The 20,963-nt window shown below is 57.8% G+C and overlaps 1 protein-coding gene across 1 annotated transcript; it reads right to left on the bottom strand.

The window, feature by feature from the left end:
* Positions 1–254: 254 nt before the first annotated feature.
* EHD1 (EH domain containing 1) lies at positions 255–20,929 on the bottom strand. The gene is made up of 5 exons (XM_055580878.1): positions 20,283–20,929; positions 16,677–16,774; positions 5,245–5,657; positions 2,649–2,813; positions 255–2,192 (listed from the first exon to the last, which is right to left on the bottom strand). Exons 1-5 carry the CDS (start codon positions 20,684–20,686, stop codon positions 1,668–1,670), a joined length of 1,605 nt encoding a protein of 534 aa, XP_055436853.1. The 5' UTR covers positions 20,687–20,929; the 3' UTR covers positions 255–1,667.
* Positions 20,930–20,963: the final 34 nt, after the last annotated feature.

Here is a 20,963-nt window from a genome sequence, read left to right as displayed (position 1 = left end):
AGCCTAGTCCCCAGTCATCAGAGGCTCTCCCAACCTCTTCACCCCATCCTTCCCCCAAATAAACGATTCCTGCTCAGCCACCACCGAGCATAAGGAAAGGGGATTGTTGGCCCCATTTGCAGGCCTGACCCTGCTGGGCTTGCCAGTCTGTCTCTGCTGGTATCTTGGCCCCCACCCCCTGGCTGCCAGCGCCCCGGCAGGCACTGTAGGGGGCAGGCCCTGGGAAGAGACATCTCAGAGCTAGAAGCCAGCTTCAGCACAATTTAACTTTTTTTAATGCGAGAAAAAAAGTCATGTCTTCAGTTGCTTTTTCTCTCCACGGGCAAGTGTGGTTAAGCCACTGAAACTTCAACAGTGAATTCCCGGTGAGGCAGCCACCTCCATCCTCCTGATACTGTGTGGGGTGGGGGCCGAGGCCCGCTACAAGTAATGAGGCCAGTTCCTGGGGATGTGGACCCAGTGGGGGCCTAGAAAGCAGCACTGGGAGGGTGGGCCGGGTCAGAGGTCAGAGTGAAGGAGTCCTTGAGACCCCCGAGGGTGTACCGGTGGGAAGCCGGCTGCCCTCGCCACAGGGGCTCTGCGATCACAGCCCTGGAGGCCAACCGCTGGCCCGCAGCAATGTCCACTGGCCCCAGTGGGCTCGGGTTTCCCACTACTCAGCCTAGGGGGCGCCATTCTAAGGGCATCCAAGAGGAGCCCTCCTCAGGAGGAAGGCAGATGGGAGAGGGTAGGGGCTGGACTGTCACTGGTCTCTGTCTGGTTGCCAGACCCGGGCTGGAGCACCGAGCCCCACTAGGTTCCTGAGGACCCGCCGCCCACCAAAGTGGGGCAGGGAGGTGTGCCAGAATGTTCCAGGGAAGTGAGAGGGTGAAGCAGGGAACGCCGCCTCTGGGGTCTCCAGTGGGGTGTGCTCCGCACGCAACCCACCTCCCATGGCTCCTGAGTGGAGTGTGGGGAAGGAGACAAAACTCACAGCTTCTTAACAAGTGGCTGGGAAGTTACCAGAAAATTCAAATACGAAAAGGGTTACTTGATAGAAGAAAAACTAGCTTACGTATTTCTCTGGAAGACATTCTCCACCCCATGCCCCCTGCGCCCCTGGACTCCCCACAAAAAGGGCAGCGGGCCTGGCTTCTGTGATGCCACATCAGGGGGACGCGGGAGCAAGGGCAGGGCCTGCGGCCAGGGCACCTCGGGAAGGGAAGGAGGGAGGCACAGAACCAACCGAATCTGCGAGAGGCAGCAGAGGCCAGGCTGGGTGGGGAGGGGGCCACGGCCTGACTCAGCCTGAGAAAATGGGGACCCTGCGTCCCTGTCTGCAGAGGCCGCGGCTGCAGGAGGGGCGAGCCAGGCCAACTCCCCGCCTCGGGAGGACAGAGGCCCTGCGTGTGCGGGGCTGCCAGACGGAGGAGGAGGCAAGAAAGAACGCTGCCTCTAACGTTATATATTAAAAATATCCATAGTTCTTATGCACAAAATTCCATCATTCACATGTGAGTATCACCCCTGCCTCTCCAGGAGCAGCCTTAAGAGAAAGATGGTGGTTTTCCTTTGCAAGCTGAGAAAACAGCACTCAGTCTTTATGGTCTTGGGAACTGCGGCCCCCCCCTCCCCACCAAGTCTCCGCATGGCTGGGCACTGGGTGCCGGAGTCTGGCGGCGGGGCACTCACTCGTGCCTCCGCTTGGAGGGCGGGACCAGGTGTGGAGGCAGGTCGGCGGGCAGCTCGTGGCCCTCCAGCTTGACTTTGATGAGGTGGTTGGCCAGGGCGAACTCCTCGTCGTCCAGCAGCCCGTCCCGGTCCACGTCGGCCAGCTTCCAGATCTTCCCCAGCACAGTGTTGGGGAGCTTGGACTTTACCATCTCCTTCTTGGCGTTGGCGCCCGTGATCTTGCCGTTGACAGGTGACAGCGTGTAGAAGATCTCGTCGTAGGTGGGCTTGTCCTTGCCCACCACCCACTCGACATCGTCGATGCCCTCACCAGCCCCCTCACCATAGCCGTGCCCGAAGGGCCCGTTCATGGTGCCGTCGAAGGCACCGCCCTTCACGACCTGGGCGGGCATCAGGGACTCCTCCTGGCGCACCATCACCATTAGCCGGGCGATGTCGTTGGCCAGCATGTCGTCCACTGTGTCCAGCAGCTTGGGCTTCAGGGCCTGGAATTTGCTGAAGTCCTGGGTCTGCAGGAGCTCCTGTCGGGGCGGGGAGGGCGGACAGGCCTGGGTCAGGCCCCCCTGGGCTCTGGGGCCGCAGGTGCAGCAAAGGGTTCCCAAGAAAAAAGAGCTGGCGCCACCTCGGGGCCCCAGCCACTTCCATCTTGGCTCCCCCATCTCTTAAGCCGGAGGTAAAAACAGTCCCCTCCTAGCAGGACTGAGGCAAGAATTAATTGGGAGGAGGCTGGGGTGCCTGGCACAGCCCCGCCCTCTCCCTACCCCTCTGGGTGAGTCACCACATTCCCCTGTGAGGTGTCATGGCCCGGGTCCACCTCTCCCCGGGTCAGCTTCCGATTGGGTGGGGTGCTGCTTCCACTCTGGGAGGCCCCACCCCGTGGAGCCGGGGTTCCCTCCAGAATCACTGCCCCGGTGCCCCAAGCCGTCCGCATTCCGATCCCCACCAGCCCGCTCCCAGGGCACAGGGGGCGGCTGTACCTGCATCTTGCGGAGGTTGGGGAAGTCACCGGGGGAGATCTGATGCTCCCGCTCAATCTTCTGGTAGATCTCGCCCAGGTTGTTCACCAGCTCTTTCTTCTTGCTCTCCTTCCCGAAGACATTGGGCATCTCCTTCTTGAGGGAGCTGATGATGTACGCGTGGACCTGTGAAGACAGGGAAGGGGCGGAGTTAAGTGCTTCCTGGACACCTTCTCAGGGCGTGGCCTGATCAAGTTATGCCCATCATGATCATCAGGACTGCCTCGGGGATGACTAAGAATTAGAAAACTCCCATAAGGATATTCCCAGATGTTTCAGGCTTTATCTAACTCAGTACCTTAGTTAGGTATATCTAACATAGATCCTGCCAATTAGGGTGGCACACCCTTCCCTTCCCTACAGCGGGCGGTAATGCTGGCAGCCTGTCGAGCACAGCCCTCCAATCCCATGGCCTTGCCAAGCAGCGTCCAGCTAGGAGGGCTGCAGCCAGCCAGCTTTACGCCCTCTTCTCCCAGACCTGCCAACTCCACCGTGAAAAACCCCTCCACTAGCCTGACGCTGTCTTCCCTGCAGGGCTGAAACCTGGCTGAGAACTGCCCGAGGGAAGCAGGTTGGTCACAGGGTCACAGTCACAGCTTTGCTCCTTACAGGCTGGCAGAGACTGAGCGACTCAGTCCAGGAAAAGGAAACAGTCTCACAACAGCAGGTGCAGGACAAGACTGGAGAGGCTGGGGCTTTCCAGGCAGGGTGACTCAATGTGCCGAGGGCCGCGCCATTACACACCATCTCTGCAGATGAACAGGCAGGGGCCCAAAGCCTGCCCCTCATTCTGTCCTGAGGCTGAGCGAGAACCCTGCAGGAGTGGGGCTGGATGGCAGGCTGGGACCGGGGGGGCGGGGCAGCGGTGGCGTGGTCCTTTCCTGTGACCAAGCAGAAGTTGGACCGGAAACAGGAGGCCAGCACTCCCCTCCATTCACCACTCTCTTCCTCAGCTCAGGACACCACTTGTCCCTTGAGGCCAGGAGCCACTTACATGGATGTTCTAATGGGTTCCTTTCTCAGAACCAGCTCACCATCAGGAAGGTTCCAGAAGTGAGACAGCTAGAGAACCGAGCAGCCCCGAGTCCTGTAGGGCGGGGTTCTCCTAGCCCAGCCCCGAGTCCTCCAGGGCAGGGTTCTCCCTCTTTACTAAGCATATAGCAGGTCACAGGAGACTGTGTCCAAATGCAGATTCCGGTTCAATAGGGCAGAGGTGAGGCCTAGAAACCTATGCTTCTAGCAAGCTCCAGTCTACTGGTCCTGGGGCACTCTAGGTAACCAGGGTGGAGACACACCAAGGGGTGAAGGATGAAGGGTCACTGCCCGTTATTTGGGACAGGGAGTACTCAGAGCTACCTGAATTCAGGCCTCAAGACAGTGGGTGTCCTGAGTCACTGTTTGGCCCACAACAGAGTGCCAAAGCCTCTGGGCTACACACAGGCAGTCAGCTCCGCAGGGGCAGGAGCACTGCCTGGGGGGTGCCCGGCTCTCCCAGGACAGGGCTTGCCCCTGGAGATGCTCATGATGCGGCATTATTCAAAATCACATGTCCTAAGAGGATATGCCATTGATCCTGTGGTAAAGAGTCCACCTGCCAAAGCAGGAGACTCGAGGGACATGGTTTCCATTCCTGGGGTGGGAAGATCCCTTGGAGAAGGAAATGGCAACCTACTCTAGTCTTCTTGCCTAGGAAATTCCACGGACTGAGGAACACGGACAGAGGCAACAGTCCATGGGGTCGCGAAGAGCTGGACACAACTGAGTGTGTGAGCACAGACACACAGGGAACATGCTCTGCTCCTCGATGCCTGAAGGGTCCACTGGCAGCATTAACCTTCCCTTCCCAGACCCCGGAGGCTTGCGCAGTGCTCAGCCAGGCACTGAGGCTCCAAACTTGAGCAATTCAGATGCTGTGCGCAGATGCCAGCAGGCCCTGAGCTTCCATGGAGGGCAGGGATGGTTTGCAAGGCCTCTGGGGCAGAGGCCACCCAGTGGCTTCCCTGGGCCCGCAGGCCTGCCCCCCAGTTCTCCACGAACTACCTCCTGTTCCAGCTGAAGCATCACTTCCCGCCCGGGTCCCCCCAGTCTGGTCCACCCTCCTCAGGACAGGTCCCCAGCCACCTGCTTCCGTAGCAACCAAGACGATACAAATAAACTGTGCTTTCTTTTCGTCCTCTGCTTTCCCCTGTGTGGCGGAGAGATGCTGGGAGGCTGGGAACCTGGCAGTTCCCACTGCATCCCCGCACGTGCTGCAGGCACTCAGTGCTTGGCAGGCCTGGGGGGCCAGCCGATGAGGCCCTGAGCAGCTCCCCACCCACGCTCCACTCCTCAGGCCGCCCCTCGGTAGAGTGGCATCTTCTTGTTTTGATGTTTATGTGTTAAAAGGAATCTCAGTGAGGAAGAGGTTGTACCCATGGGTGCACAAGAGGACAGATTCAGACGAGGCATGGCACAGTGTGGCCAACGAGTGCAGGGCCGGATCTGGGGCACCCAGTCCCAGGGCCCTGAGCGGCCGCCCAGAGCGCCCTGGCCCGCGGCCGCCCGCCCCGCGGTCTACCTTGGCCAGCCGCGCCCTCTTGATTAGGTCGTTGAGCTTCCTGAGGGCTGCGTTTCGGGGCAGAGACTGGATGTCTTTGAAGAGGTCCTGCTCCTCGGCCTCGAAGAGCTTGCGGTTGTCGGGGATGAGGAGCGGGTGGGACCAGAAGGAGCCGATGTACACCCGGACCACCTCAGGGGTGTTGATGATCTTCCCCAGGGACCACATGAGGGCCCCGTAGACCCGCATCAGCTGCTGTGTCTCAATCTGGTCGGCCTTGTTCAGCACCACACGGATCTTGTCCTCGTGGTTCTTGAGGGCCTTGATGACCTCCGAGAACTCATCAGAGATGTCCAGCTTGTGGGCGTCAAAGAGCAGGATGATTCGGTCCACCCGCTCGGCAAACCACTCGAGGACGGCCGCGAAGTCATACCCTGCCGGAAGAGAAAGGGTGGGTCAGGGGCCCTGGGGGTCTGATGGCTCCCATCTCTGACTTGGCCTGGCACTTCTTACCCTAAGTTTCCAGAAGGGACTCCTGTGGACAGCACAGCACCCTGTGGGCAGCGGGTCAGTCAGGCACCCCCTACTTCCATACCCACCATGGTAGCGCCCTCACCCATGCAGCATATGACACTGAGAGGTGCTTTACAAAGAAAGAACGGAAAATGAAAGTCACTCAGTCGTGTCCAACTCTTTGCGACCCCATGGACTATACAGTCCATGGAATTCTCCAGGCCAGAATACTGGAGTGGGCAGCTTTTCCCTTCTCCAGGGGATCTTCCCAACCCAGGGATCACACCCAGGTCTCCCGCAATGCAGGCGGATTCTTTACCGGCTGAGTCACAAGGGAAGCCCATAATGATGGAATAGGGGAAAAAAAAAAAAAAGGAATACAAAAAAATAAAGCCCAAATAATGGAAAGAAAGTCGTGAAGTCCAAGTCCTAAAGCGTGCACAGCTATGGCGAAAGCGAGGAGACAGCTAGCAGCACAGTCCAGCACCAGGCGGTGAGAACAGACTTGGGCGCTCCCAGCTGGGCGCCCCTGCACAGCAGCCACAGGTAAGAGCAGGAAGACCTGCCGCTGCCGCTTGTCCAGGGCTCCTCCGTGCTGGGCTCCTGTGCTTCAGGAGTGTCATTCATTCTCTACAGCAGGGGTTGGCAAGCTACAGCTCAGGGGCCGGATGTGGCCCTCCACCTGTTTCATAAAGTTTATCGGAACACAGCCTGCTCACCTGTACTGCCTCTGGCTGTTTCTGCGCTATGACAGCGGGGTTTGGCTGTAGCAGAGACCACGAGGCCTGGAAAGCCAGTGATTTTGAACACTCTGACCTTAAGATAAAATATTTGCTGACCCTTGCTCTATAAACCTATGAAGTACTGCAAACCACTTCCCCCTCTAAAATGAATCGGCTGGACTAAGCCCTAGTTCCCGACTCTATTCTGTGCTGTTTCCCACCAACAATTAAGGCTGCTGGTCTGCGGCTGCGCTGCTGACAGAACCGTCTGGTTTCAGCTCAATCCCCGCCCCCAGCTTCAGACTGAATTTCCCAGCCTCTCTGCTGCAGAAACGAACAAGCCACGAAAAGGTGCACCAGCCCTTTTTCCTCGTCTCCCTCCCTGAGGCCTGGAATGCAGGTGTGAGGACAGGAGCTGGAATACCTACCGTGGGTTCAGGACTATCGTATTTCACACAAACTATCAGATGCCTCATTGAAGTCAATGGATCTGTGAATCTCTGCAATAGTGGTTTAATTGTAACACATTTTTACAACTATGCCACCTCAAAATGCTTCTACCTGTACTGTCCCCAGAAGAAGTAAAAATTCTGCTTATTTTTTAGGAATACTGAGGAGTGGTAGGAAGACCATGGAAACAAGGGCTCAAGAGTCTTTGGGAAGCTTGGGTCCTAGCCCTTGAGCCGCCACTCTCTGCGTGACTCTGGGCAAGTCCCCTTGTTCCTCACCTGCTGGCCAGAGGCTACCCCAAATGCAGGCCGGCCCTCTTAGGAACCACTGTGTCCTTCCCAGAGTACAGTCACACCCCTGAGAAGGTGCCAGAAAAAGCACTCCTGTACAGAGAAGGGCCTGGGACACTGCCCGGAAACAGGCCAAAAACCAGCCCCCTCTACTGCAGAGCTGCACCCACACTCCCCACCCCGACCAGGCTGGGATTTAAACAGGCCTTCTCCAGACAGCAGGGAGAAGAGGAGCAGGCAGAGGGGGAGAGCAAAGGAAAGGACCAAGTGTCAACAAAAGGCCCAGAGTGGCTCACGGTGTCACAGAGAGGGCATCCTCCCTGCTTTCTTGTAAGGCGTGGGCTGAGCCGACCCGCCAAGCCTCCCGGGCTGAACGTGAGTCCAGGGGCTGAACGTGAGTCCAGCCTCGTAGGCCGCCTCCCCTCCAGCCAGAACACTCCCCCGGGGCGGGGGATGCTTTAAGATAAACCGGGCCGCCAGCGGTGAAGCTGTGCCTGGTTAGACAAACATTCCGGGTGCCCGGCCCCCAGTTCAAATGGGCTCCAGGGTTGTCTGCCTGCCCAAAGCAGCAGCCACGTAGGCCTCTGCATCTGGACATGCAGAGACAATGCAGGCCTTTAGTAAGAAAGCCCTGGAGTTCACTCCCAGCTCAGGCCACTGACTCTGTGACCCAAAATTATTAACTTCTGAGTTACACTTTTTTTTATCTGTAACAGTCAAATCACAATTCCTTCTCCTAAGTTCACAGGGAGGACTACATGGGTTCCCAGCACAGGCCCCGGCACCGAATGCCGGTCGGGCAGGCTCAGGCCGGGGACAGGCGGCAGGGCCCCCCGGAACGAGGTTCTGAGTCACTGGGGTCTGTCACTGATCAGGAACCAAGGGCAACAAACCAATCAGCCTGGCTCAAAGGCCAGAGGCCGGCGCTGGTCCTTGTGGGAAGACAACGAAACTTCAAGGAAACCCCAAATGCACGGCTTCCTTCGACTTAGCATGCAGCCTGGCCAGGGCAACCCGTTCCACCACAGGACAGGGTGGGAACCAGGACGCTCTGATGGGAGGCTCCGCCCACCGGCTGCCTCCAGTTTTTGAACAGCGGGGGAGTGAGGTGGAGTCGGGGGCAGCAAAGCTCCTGTGAATGTGAACTTGAGCCTGGGCAGAGGAGCCATCAGCCTTCCAGGGGCTGTGCAGATGAAGGAACGGCCAGGCTACCAGATTCCCTGCACTCAGAGGGAGTAGGAAGGCAGAGGGTGAGGGCCCGGTCGCTCCCCCACCCGCCACCTCCAGGCTGCGGGCTCCAAAGTACAAGGTCCCCAGGGCCCTGGAGGAGCAGAGAGCAGGCCAGCCCCAGCCTCATTGCCACCGCCTTTTATGGCCGGCTCTGGGAACAGCAGGTCAGTGCTGAGAAGGCGATGACTCAGGACTGAAGGGCTGCTCCCTCTCGGCAAAAATGAGGCCCCACTTCTCGCCTCGGCACACTGTTCGTCCTCAGACCACCACAAGTCCAAACGACCCGAGTCCCACAGCTGGGGAGGCGGTGATGCCAAAACCGAGCTGCTGGGAGAGAGGCGCCCTGATGGGCTGGGCTCGAGGCCCAGTTAGCTTTGGCCTGGGACTCAGGACGGCATGCGGGGAGCTGAGATCACCCCCGGACTCCACCCAGCTTGGCCTCACTCCTCCAGTCCCCCAGTGGTGGGGGGTGGGGGGAGCTGATTGGGGGAGAGGAGGAAGAAAGAGAAAGCAGGAGGAAGATGAGAGGAGGAGAAGGAGGAATCGCCTCTGAATGAGGCACCAGGTCCACCAGCCCCATCCAGAGTGAGCGTGGCCCTGCCTGCAAACCCAGCTACTTGCCGACATCTCAAGTTGGAGCCAACAGAGCGAAGAAGCCCATTTTTTTGCAGGTGAATGAAATTTCCTGTTTATATGGAAAGTGCTCACACTTCTGGTGAGAGAGACCGGGTGGCTGGCCAAGCGCTCACAGGTCATGCACAGGGTCTCAATGCTCAGACTCGAGAGACGTCATCGCAGGCGGAGGACCACGTCCTACCACGTGGCTGCGGCCACGGCAGGGGCCCCCAACACCTCAGCCTGTGTGTCTCCACGGGCACCGAGGGCTGGACCGACCCACATCAGGGATGCTGAGAGCAGCAACTGAGTCTGCGTTCTGTCCCAAGGGGCTCAGCGGGAAGTGACAAGTCCTGGGACCAGGGACATGTCCAGAGAGAAGCCTTCCACCCCCAACACTGCCCCAAGCACTGAGCTCCAGGCTCTGGGACATCCTAGAGGTCAGCCTTGGCGGCAGGATCGGGCCTAACACACAGCAACCCAAGCAGAAGCAGGAAGGCACGTGGGCCCAGTGAGGAGGACACCACGCTCCACACACCAGTGTGCACACCGTGCTGCAGCCTCGTGCATCTCAGGAGGGACGGTCACGGGGGTGCTGACACCCACAAAGGACACAGACCACACAGCCAGGGGTTTGAGCTGGAAAGAAAGGGCTGAGCCTGCAGTGTGAGTAAACGCCATGCTGATAAGAGACAAGCTTGGCTCAGGAAGTTCCGGGACCTTGAAGACATTATGAAATGATGAAACAAGCCGGTCACGGGGGATGATTCCACCGGTATGAAGTGCCTCGAGTCAAACTCACAGACAGAAAGTGGAATGGTGGAGGCCAGGGGCTGGAGATGGGGAGGGGAGCTGTACTTTAATGAAGACAGAGTTTCCCCTTGGGAAGAGGAAGAAACTTATGAAGGAGATAGATGGTGGTGGTGTTTGTACAACAATGGGAACATACTTAAAGCCACTGACCTGTACATTTAAAATATGGTTGAAATGGTAAACCGTATGCTATGCATGTTTCAGACTTCCTGTAGCTCAGACAGTAAAGAATGTGCCTGCAGTGCAGGAGATCAGGGTCTGATCCCTGGGTCAGGAAGATCCCCTGGAGAAGGGACTGGCAACCCACTCCAGTATTCTTGCCTGGAGAATCCCATGGACAGACCATCGGGTGGCAAAGAGTCAGACACGACTGAGTGACTGACACTTTCATGCATATTTCACATGGGTCATATAGACAGGAGAGCCCAGCCTGCCCCTCTGGCCTTGGCCCCGTCCCCAGCGAGCCTCCTGCAGGTCCCAGCTGCTCTAGGGGTTCTGCCCCTGTGGCGCTGCCTCCCTCCTGATGGGGTCTGCCTTCCAGTCAAGAGTCTCGCTCCCCACCCTCTAGCACAGAGGAGAAGAGGGAAGAGTTGGGATTCAGCCTCGTCCCAGCCCAGCATCCTCCAAACACAGGTAGTTCCAGTAGCCGGAGGGGAAAGCTGCTTCAGCTATTCCAGAAGTTTCTAGAACGCAAACAATAGAGGGTTTGTCTCCAGTCGATTTTTGTTTCCTGCCATTCAAGCTGCGTGGGCCTCGGCGTTTCTTGCCACAGCTCCCATCACACATGCTTAACCCGCACTGGGGCCAGGAGGAAGGGGTGCAGGAGGACACGAGAGATTAAAGAGCAAAGAGTACACACCGTGAGGACTTGTTCAGAGTTCCCTGGGGCTACAGATCCTAAGGGAAGGGCACAGAGGCTGGGAGAATGGGTCCAAAAAAAGAAACAGAAACCGGGACTTTCCTGGTCCAGTGGTTAAGACTCGGCACTCCCACTGCGGGGGCAGCGGTTTTGATCCCTGGTCACGGTACTAAGACCCCACATGCCTCGAGAACTGAGAAATTAAAATTAGCACTCTGCGTGAACGTTTACAGCAGCTTTATTCAAAACTGCTCCAAACCCGAAACCCAGATGCCCTTCAACAGGGAGGATGGATGACAAGTTACGCTACATCCATACCCCAGGATGCAACAGCTACAAAAAGGAATGAACTGCAGGCTCTCAAAGACGGATGCGCCTCAAAAGCACACGCTAAGTCCAAGAATACAGACACTAAAGGCTTCGTTCTGTATGATTCTGTCTATGACTTTCTGGAAAGGCACGACCTTGGGGCAAAGATCAGTGGTTGCCTGATGCGGGATGTGGATGAGGGACTACAAAGGCGTGCAGGGAACTTTCTGGGGGCGATGGAAACTCTGTCTCTCGGTCATGGCGGCAGTGGCTATACAACTGCTGCCTTGGCTGAACTTTTATCCTGTGTAACAGACCTCAATAAATCTGGCCTAGAAATAAGCAACCAAGAACGGAGGAGGGGGGCGGGGGTGGGGAAAGGGTGGATGGACTCTGGAATCAGGCCTGGACCTTCTACTCTCTGAGCTTCCGCTTCTTCACCTGCAACGTGAAGGTGGCAAGTTTCGCCGAGACTGTGAGTGAGTGAGCGCCTGACCCGCCCTAGGCACTCCGTAAATGTTTGCAATCTCTTACTCACAGGATTTGTATTTTGGGCCCAAGAAGCTCAAATTCCGACGGCTGTGTGGGCAACGACTTCTAATGTGTGAAGAATGCCTTGTACCCCAAATATAAACTGAGCGTTTGCAGGCAGCTGCCCGGGAACAGGTGGGGGGCTCCAGCATGGGCTGGTCCCACTCCCCCGCGGGCAGAGCGGCCAAAAGCTGGACAGGGGCGGGGGTGGGGGGGAGGAGTGAGAGGAAGGCCCTGAGGAGGTAGCTGTGCTGAAGCCAGGCCCCCAGAGGAGGTCCTGGAGTCTGAAGGGAAATCCCTGCTGAGTCAGTGCTTCCCCTCCTCCAGCCGCCTCGGGATGTTCTTCAGAGAAAGGCCTTCCTCATCAGTCTGGGAATCCCTGGGTTTTTCACTGTATTTTTATTCAGCTGACATTTGTGGAACACGGAATTGGGCAGCGGGCACTAGGGCAAAAGCTTAACACTTGCAAATTCCTGAGAGCGCTGACGGGAACCCGGAGGCTGGTGCTGCTCTCCCTGCTCTATCGACACGGCTCCCGGGGACGCAGCACCCCCCAGGGCCCCAGCACCCCCCCAGGGCCCCAGCACCCCCCAGGGCCCCAGCAGGGATGCAGTACTCGGCCTTTCACGAGGCTTCGAGGCAGGCTCATGGAGCCGTTCTACGGGCGACAGAAAACCTGGTGAGCTTTCGGGGCCAGGGCCTCTCAGGAGAGGGCAGCAGGAAAGGCCACCTGTGGTCAGGGGGCGGGGTGGGCCAGGGATGGCTCCTGAGCTTAGATAGAACCTGGGATCCAGGGACAGTTAGCAGGGAGCAAGTGAGAACCCAGCCTTAGCCAGGGCTCCCAGGTCCCATCCATGGACGGCTAGGGGCGGGGGCGGATTTCTAGCTGGAGGCAGAGAATAGGGAGCGAAAAAAAAGCAGAAAAAAAAATCTCAGCATTGCTGTTCAAAATCAGGCCCATTTCTGGACTCGGAATCTGGTCTCAGGCTGGGAGACAAACAGGGTAGACCCTGCGCATTCCCGGGAGCTGAGCCCGGCACAGCAGGGCCCAGGGCTTGTCAGAGCCATGCTCTCAGAGCTCCTCAGCCCAGAGTGCCGGCCTCCCGCACACTGAAGCCTCTGCTGGGTTTGAATCCCAATGCCAGCACGTGCTGGCCCGTGCCCTCTTAGGCTGCTTAATGGTGCTAAGCCTCCGTTTCCTCATCTGAAGAGCGGCGACTTCCTGAGAGGCAGCTGCTGCAGCCGGCGAGCGGTGCTGGTTCCTAGTGCAGAGGTCAAGCAGAAAGCAGACACTGGCCAGCCGAGCTCCATGCCCTAATGCAACTCGAAACGACTGGTCCCTGCTGACTCGACTCCCACGGACGGGGGCGGGGCGGCAGGGGAGGCACGGCTCAGCTCCCAGCCTCGCCATGACAGTGGCGGGGCGCCCTGGCCGGCCCCTGCTTCCACCGAGCGCCTCCCTCCGCTGCCCACGGAGGACCGGCGTGGGAAGACCCACTCCTGCCCAGGCCCTGCCTGACTGTGCGGGCAGCCAGCAGCCTGGGGGCCCCGGGCACCAGCCCCGCGGGCCCCATGCGCCCTCTGGAACGCCTTGAATCAGTCACAGGGCAGCACCCGAGAATGAATGAGGGCCCCGCAGGTCACCTCTGTCTGCTGACACGAGAGCACTTTATCTTGAGCCACTCAGGAGATTAGCACAAGGGGGCGGGGGGCAGCCTGAGACCCCCAGAGGCCCCTACTCTTCCCTGCAGGACTTCTCAGGCATCTCCTGCAGGGCCTGGGCTGGGTCCTGACCGCTTTGGGCCTGCTCGTGCCCCACCTCTTATCTCCCCACCCAGTACTTCCTGCACACACTGCGCACAGTTCAGAAAGGGGAAAAGTCAGGAGGGGCCAGGCCAACAGGGTGGGAACTGGCGGTAAATGCAGTAAGTGACGCCAAGTGTAGCCTCCAGAAGGCTGCTCAGCTTCCAGGGCGCGAGGTCAGCAGGCCACAGAAACGCCTGCCGCCGGCCCGGGCCCCACGGGTGCTGTGGACCCGGTCGTTCTGAGAGGGAAACACCTGCTTTCCACCCTGTCGGCACTGGGAGCAAGGGGTGGCCACCGGGGAGCCTGGAACGCACTGCTCTTCCCTGACTTCCTCTGCCGGGGGACACGGACCTTTGCGGTGACAGATGAATGGGGTCTCCAAGAAGTCAACCACTGTCGTGTCCACCTGGAAGACACCACCCCGGAGGCCACACCCAGCACATCCAAGAGGTCCAGTCCGATGGCCTTTCTCCACTGATTAAACGCTGACCCCAAACGTAACCCGCAGTAAATCCCAACTTGGTAACTTTTAGTGCGCGCTAAGTCGCTTCAGTCGTGTCGGACTTCGTGCGACCCCATGGACTATAGCCCCTCAGCCTCCTCTGTCCGTGGGAGTATCCAGGCAAGAATACTGGAGTCGGTTGCCACGCCCTCCTCCAGGGGACCTTCCTGACCCAAGGATGGAACCCATGTCCCCTACGTCTCCTGCGTTGGCGGGCGGGCTCTTGGCCACTAGTGTCACGTGGGAAGCCCACAACTTTTAGTAGAATACTTTAAGACCGCTAGAGTTACGGAGGGAAAGAAACAGTGGATAAAATCAGCTGCATCCCTCCAAGGAGAACAGCCCTCCTTCAATCAAAGTGATGCACTTATCTGTAAGCCAACCTCCTTCTTCCTGCCCATGATGGGGAAATACAGCAGTCCCCTGCTAGCATCTTCCTCCAAGTATCTGCCATGTGCATGGGTACCAGGTGGGCCGGGGCGGCCTGGTCCCCAGTGACACGCACGCCGCCGGACTGCAGAACACGCTGAGGCCCCGCTCGGTGCCTGTCCTGCAGCCAGCAAGTCCGGACACCACTGCCCACCTTTCTACGGATGGGGTGAGGAAGCAGAGGGAAGGGGAGCAGGGGAGGGAAACACCCTCTGCAGGCAGCGCCAGGGCACCCTGTGCAGCTCGAAAGACACCCAGGGGACTTCCTTGGTGGTCCAGTGGCTAAGGCTCTGCGCTCCTAATGCAGGGGGCCTGGGTTTGATCCCTGGTCAGGGAACTAGAGCTCACATGCCACAGGAAGACTTTGCATGCCCCAGCAAAGATTGAAGAGCCTGCGTACTGCAACTGGGGATCCGGCATGGCCAAAACAAATAAATATTGGAAAAAAACAAGACAGAGGCAGATATGCCCAACTCCTCAGTCAGCTGAGCTCTGTGGCCCCTGCCTGACGTTTCAAAAACTGCCCAGCAGGGGAATTTCACAGCACTGGTGGAAAACTTTCTGAGTTCCCTTTTAGGAGACAACAGGGGCCACAAGAACCCCAAATGCTTTTCCTTAAATACCTTAACTGCCAGCTCTGAAGGTTGTAAGAGGCGGCGCTTGGGGAGGGTGTGTGCGTGCGTGCCAAGTCACTTTAGTCACGTCCGACTTTGAGCCACCCTACGGACTGTAGCCGCCAGCCTCCTCTGTCCATGGGATTCTCCAGGCCAGAATACTGAAGTGGCCTGTCAAGCTCTCCTCCAGGGGATCTTCTCGACCCAGGGATCAAACCTGTGTCTCCTGCTGCTCCCTGCACTACAGGCAGATTCTTTACTGTAGAGGCACTGGGGAAGCCCTTTTTATGAGCTATTATTACCCCTTATCCAAAGATGCATTCATATCAACTGACCAATCTGACCTGACAGCCCCCAGTCAGTAGTCCCCCCTCCCTGCCTACTCCCCCAGGCCATTAAAGACAGAACTCTACAGAGTCTCAAAGAAAGTTCCCCCAGGGTAGCTCAGTCCTGGAAGGAGATGGAGAAGAAATTCCCTTTTGTGGGTCTCTCTCTTTAAGAGTAACTTAATCAGATACTCAAGGCTTGTTTTGGCAAATGACAACAGCCTTGTTTATCAGGCATTTTCTTAAAACCAGGTTGGAACAACAACAGCAATAAGAAAGAAAAAACTGGCCCTGGCCACTTTCAAAGAGGCCCCCAAATCTGCTCTCTTGAACCCCTAGATGTGTGACTATCATCAAGGGTGGAAAACCTAAAAGTTTAAACCAGATGGAGAGATAAGAGAGCAGTTTCAGCATGTTCTGATGCAATCCCATATTGACAGGGGCCCACAAGCCAGGAAAAAAAAGCAGCAGCAGGCTTTCTCAGCACTGAAAACAGGGCCCCCACCCCCTCACAGACACACTGCCTCCCAAATCTCAGGCTGCTGGCTTCTGCTGTGAAGCTCACTAATGCCAGGCGGCCTGCTGGGGAAGGGGGAGAGACAGGAGAGGTCTGAGAGTTAATGATAAACAAATCTGGCCACTTGTCCTCAACCCCCTCTGAAGCTGATTCTGTTTCACTTTTACATTTGCAGCTGCGGGCTCTGCTCCGAGCTGGCCCCCATGCTCCTCCCAGAAAGCATTCAAACCCCGAGGCTCCCCTCCCTTCCACAGAAAGAGGCAGCAGCAGAAATATAACCCAGGTCAGGCGCATCCTGAACCAGATGTTTAGAAAAGCTTGGCGAAGTTGAGACAGGAGTTTACGACAACTAAAATGGGCCTGGTACGCTAATATTCAGCATGCAAACCTTACCACCACGCACGGCACCCAGGGAGGCTGCTGATGAACAGTATTTAAGCAAATTTAAACATGTTTCCACAGCCCAAAATGTTTAACAGATCCCTGCCAGCTTCTCCTTTTGGCTCGCTCTTTCAAGTCAAACTGTTCTCTCACAGTCCTGCTGGACTCGCTAGGAATTTATCCACCTCTGGGAGGCAAAGCTTTCAAACTAAGGTGAATGAGCCCCAGGGGAACCAGAGGCTCGTTCAGAGCAGCAATGCTGACTAGGGTACCTGGACCTCACAGCCAGCCAGGATCCTGCCCTCCTTTCCAGAAGGCCCCAGAGGCTGGGAAGCTTGAAAACCACATACGGTTGGCTGTCGTCTTACCCCGACAGCGCCTGTAACCTCAGCAGAGGGCGCCGCCATGCAGATAGCAAGGCTGATGGGAAAAGGGTTCTCACGCGGGCTGGGAGAGCCTTGGGCAGCCTCTGGGCTGTGTCCCTGGCATCAGATGGAAGTTGTCTGATGACACCGGGCGCCCCAGGCTGTGCCAGAGCTTGCTTACCTCTGCTGATGCGCTGCTTCTCTCCAGACAGGATCCCCGGTGTGTCGATGATGCTTATGCTGTCCAGGACCGGGTTGGGCAGCTGGGCGCACATGAACCTGCACGAGAGCAAGAGCCCGGAAGAGCGCGGTCAAGATTCGGTATCGCTGCTCTGGGTGAAACAGCAGTGATTTCTGTACTCCCTCATCTCTGCCTCTGGCTTCCCTTTCAGAAGCAAGGAACCTAAAGGAGGTTTCTCTAATGTCTTAAGTTTCCAGGGGTGGGAACCCCTGACGGTTCAGTGTGGAGGATGCTGCACGTCCACTGCAGGAGGCACAGGTTCAACCCCTGGTAGGGGAACTAAGATCCTGCATACCGTGTGGCCAGAAAAAAAGTTTCCGGGATGGCCTGCAGATTGCTTGTATTGTCTTAACTGGGAATCCAACCAGCAGGCTCCAACTGACCCACATCAGCACTTCCCTCACTGAGCTCTTCCCCCCAGAGTTCGAGAGTTCAACTTCCAAGTTGCTGATGTGTTAGCGAAAACTGCACACACAAGCTTCAGTCACCATTCAAACCCAGAAGGAAGGGAAAGAGTGACAACTGGGACCTTGGAATTGCATATTAAGATTTTCAGCCACCTGGCTAAACTTCCACACACCGAGAGAGATGGTCCTTTCCTATACCTGCTGGGGCCAGCCCTCCCTTCCACCCAGCTGCTTGGGTGAAAGGACTGCGGTGGGCAGCCAGCAACAGCCAGGGGACCACACAGGCTGGTGGATGGTGGGGCAGGAAGCACAGACACCAAATTCTCTGAAAGTCGAAGCAGATCGGGGAAGAATGAAGCCACAGAGTCGCAGGCGAGGGCTCAGCTCTGTGTACCTGAGTTCCCACCAAGCTCAGAACAGCCCAGAACTGTCCCATCGGATACCAGAGATTCTTGACTGGACACAGAGAAGTCCTCTAAACACTTCTCTAGACAAGGTACTGCGAGCAAAGAAAATACTGGCCCATTGTCTAGGAATCTGAGGAGATCAGCTTCTCCCTGAGGCCCCATCCCAAGGGATCGCAGCCCACAGGCCAGGGGCGGCTGGCCGGGGGCAAGAGGTGCTGCCTGCAGGTACAACCGAGCAGAAGCAGCTGACTCTCAGGATGAAGAAAGCTTGGGCCTCATCCTCACCGTGCCAGCAGCAGAGCACATATGCTGTAAATAAACGCACGACCTGGTGCTCCTGCCAGGGAAGGAGTCAGCGGAGAGAAAACCAAAACGGGAGGATTTTCAGCTGGCTCTGAGAAACAACACACGTAAAATGGCCTTGTCAAGAGCCTAGCCAGTAAGTTGACATCTGTACGGATCAGGTGCGCTGCAAAGCCTGGGGAGTGAGGCCAAAAACACGAAAGGGAGCAGGCAGTGTAGACGTGTCCCATCCCATTTTCTCACCAACAAGGACGTGCTGATTTCATCTCGAGCTACAAGTACCAGTTACAAGTACCCGGGGTGCACCCTGGCTCTGATTTGAGTCTTAGAGCAGCCACTCAGGGGGAAGAGGCCGGAAAGTCAAGTCCATGACTCAATGAGTCTCTTTAAGGGTGCGGGAGAGGCTGTGTCAGCCAGTGAAGAGCCCCTTTGTGTGCCCCGGCTGGCCGGCGGCGCTGGTGTACTACACGGGCTGACACAGCTCGGGCCTCGGCTCCAGCGCAAACCCACATCCCCACCCTCGGCTGACGAGGCCCCTTCCGGTGAGGTCCCTAGTATTCTGGGACCCTCTGGCAATGAAGCGGTGGCAGAAGGAGATACAAGCATGGCTCTGGGATCCTGCGGCACCAGCACAGGCAGTCAGGGTGCCTCTCTTCGACCTGGCATTCCTGAACCGCTGGCTTTTTATTTTTTTTCAACGAGAAGCAGCAGGAGGAGGTAACTGGCTGCACAAAGGCAGACAATCGGCCCTGCAAGGGCGCTGCATTAACTTGCTCGGTGGTGAACTCGTCAACGGCTGGGCTCCCTGAGCAGCGGTTTCCTGAACGAGATAATGTCTAAGATCCCTTCCAGGTCTGAAACTTTAGGTCTCCAAATTCAGAAAAGAGGTCATACATCCACTTCTCCTTACAAAAAAGGTCTGCTCTCACAATCAACAGTGGACACCTAAGGCCAGCAGAAGGAGATACAGCTCCTTTCTTCTAGCCTCCCACATTTCTCCGGGAGAGCAGACCTAAGAGTGCTCGGAATTCCCAGCCTGGCAGGGAAACCTTCCACAAGACTGAATGGCGCCCACCAGGTGACAGTCAGCCAGCTGCCCATCTTTAGGTACAGGTCTCAGACCCCAGTATCTCTCCGAGGCGGGCTGCTGGCCAGGAGGACCCTGCCTCTTCAGGAGTCTCACTCCAAGGGCTTTACTCTACTCTGGCCCGGACTCACCAACACCATAAGCCATGAAACAGGAAGGCAGGTTTAAATGCCCCGAAGGGGCAATATGACAACAGAAGCCCGCCTGTCTTCTCGGTTAAAAGGTCAGCTCTGCACACGGAGGTTGGCCTGGCCACTGGCTGGGATCGAGGTCGAGCTGGTCTACCCTGTGGGGCTGGACAGTGTCTGGAAAGGAATGTGATCACACAGGGCGGGGACCTTCTGGAAGGCAAGAGTCAGGGATTCCTTCTGAGGCCCCTCCCCAGAAGGGACTTTGAAAGGCATGTAAAGTCACTCCTCTAATGGAGTTTGGCAGAGAAGACAGATTTGTGAAGGCCTTTGGTATGTCCCCTGGGAGCGTAGGCGGTGGGGGATTTTAGAATCCCCATTGAGCCAGGACCTTGAGTTCTTTTAGAGAAAAATGAACCAGGCTGTAGCGCTCCTGAGAAGGAGGCTGATGTATTTCATTCATAGGGTCCTGAAGGTTAGACCTTTACAGGGTTACCCTCATTTACCCATTTAACTGGGAAACGGAGGCCCAAGTAGGTTAGAGAACATCCTAGGGAGTTTACTGGGGCTGGAATCTCATTCCAGGGCTCCAGGGGCCACGGCCTGGCAGCACAGACCCTTACCCCAGAAACCTTTAAAGCAGCACAGGCCCTTCAGAGCTGCCCCTGGAAGAAGTGCTGGTGCTCCCCTCTGTCTGCTGCCTCTGCAGGCCGCCCCAAACTCAGCAGGCCACAGCAGATCTCCCCGGTCCCTCCTCCACAAACCACCGGTCTCCAGGGAGGCACACCACACCAGCAAAGTGAATGGCTAAAAGTTTCACTGTATTTTTCCAGGACACTTAAGAAACAGACCCTTGAAGGGAGGGGGTGAGGGGGTTGGTCTGAATGAATTAGGTGTGCCCAGCCTTAGGCTACCTGAGGGATGTGAGGAGTCTGGGATCTGCCAGGGTTGGGGGTTGGGAGTTAAACCGATAACCTGGGAAATTCGGGGGAGGGGTGAGGGGGGAGACAGAGCCGCGGGAGCCGGCGACACCTACTCGCAGACCCCCTTGGTAAGGGTTTTCTTTGGAAAGTGGCAGGGGACCCAGTTCCGGGGTGTGGTCGCTGAGGGGTCTCGCGGGGGCTCCGGACAAAGAACAGCGGGGGCAGTGGTCACTGGACGGTCGGGACCCCGGCGCCCCCCTCCCCCCCAGCCCCGGGTCGAGGGGTAGCTACCTGTTGAGGAAGGCGTTGCCGAAGGCGTTGAGCTTGCGGAAGGGCCGCCGCGGGTCGACGACGAGCGCGTTGCCCGGCACCACGCCCTCGGTGGGGCCGTGCATGACCGCGATGAAAGAGTCGGTGGTGGGCTCGGGCCCGATGCGCATCCCCGGGAAGTCCTGCTCAATCAGGTGCCGGATGAAGGTGGTCTTGCCCGTGCTGTACTGGCCCACGAGGAGCACCATGGGCTTGTTGTCGAAGTCGGCGTCCTCCAGCGCGGGAGAGTGGAACTCGTGGAAGCGGTAGTGCTCCTCCAGGGGCAGCAGCTTCTGCGCGTACAGCTGCCGCAGCCCCTCGGACACCGTCTGGAAGAGCTCCGGATCCTTCTTGCGGCGGGCATCCTTGCTGACCCAGCTGAACATGCTGCTGGACACCGGGCTGGCTGCTGCAGGGCAAAGGGGCGGCTGAGAGCCGAGCGAGGACGCGGAGCCGAGGCTGGGCCGGGCCGGCCGGCTAAGGGGGCGGTGGGGCAGGGGGGCGGGGAGCGGCCCGCACTGCGCAGGCGCACGGCACGGCCGGCCGAGTGCCCTTCTGCACAGTGGAACGCGCGCCTAGCCGTGCGCTCTTTATAAGGCCCGGCCGCGCGACGCCGCCACTCGGGGCCGCGGGGAACTGGGAGAGGGAAGGAGGAGCCCCGCC

The sequence above is a fragment of the Bubalus kerabau genome, chromosome 5 (assembly GCF_029407905.1).
Source record: "Bubalus kerabau isolate K-KA32 ecotype Philippines breed swamp buffalo chromosome 5, PCC_UOA_SB_1v2, whole genome shotgun sequence".
Lineage (NCBI taxonomy): Eukaryota > Metazoa > Chordata > Mammalia > Artiodactyla > Bovidae > Bubalus > Bubalus kerabau.
This window is presented reverse-complemented; position numbering and strand designations above follow the sequence as displayed.

What these genes read in the sequence shown, in the direction of transcription:
- EHD1 (XM_055580878.1), bottom strand. Translation starts at nt 20,686, where the DNA reads ATGTTCAGCTGGGTCAGCAAGGATGCCCGCCGCAAGAAGGATCCGGAG. An exon ending in GGCAACGCCTTCCTCAACAG is followed by an intron (nt 16,775 to 20,282) that starts GTAGCTACCCCT and finishes GCTCTCGTGCAG; the next exon opens with GTTCATGTGCGCCCAGCTGC. An exon ending in AGAGGGCGCGGCTGGCCAAG is followed by an intron (nt 2,814 to 5,244) that starts GTAGACCGCGGG and finishes CTGTCTTCACAG; the next exon opens with GTCCACGCGTACATCATCAG.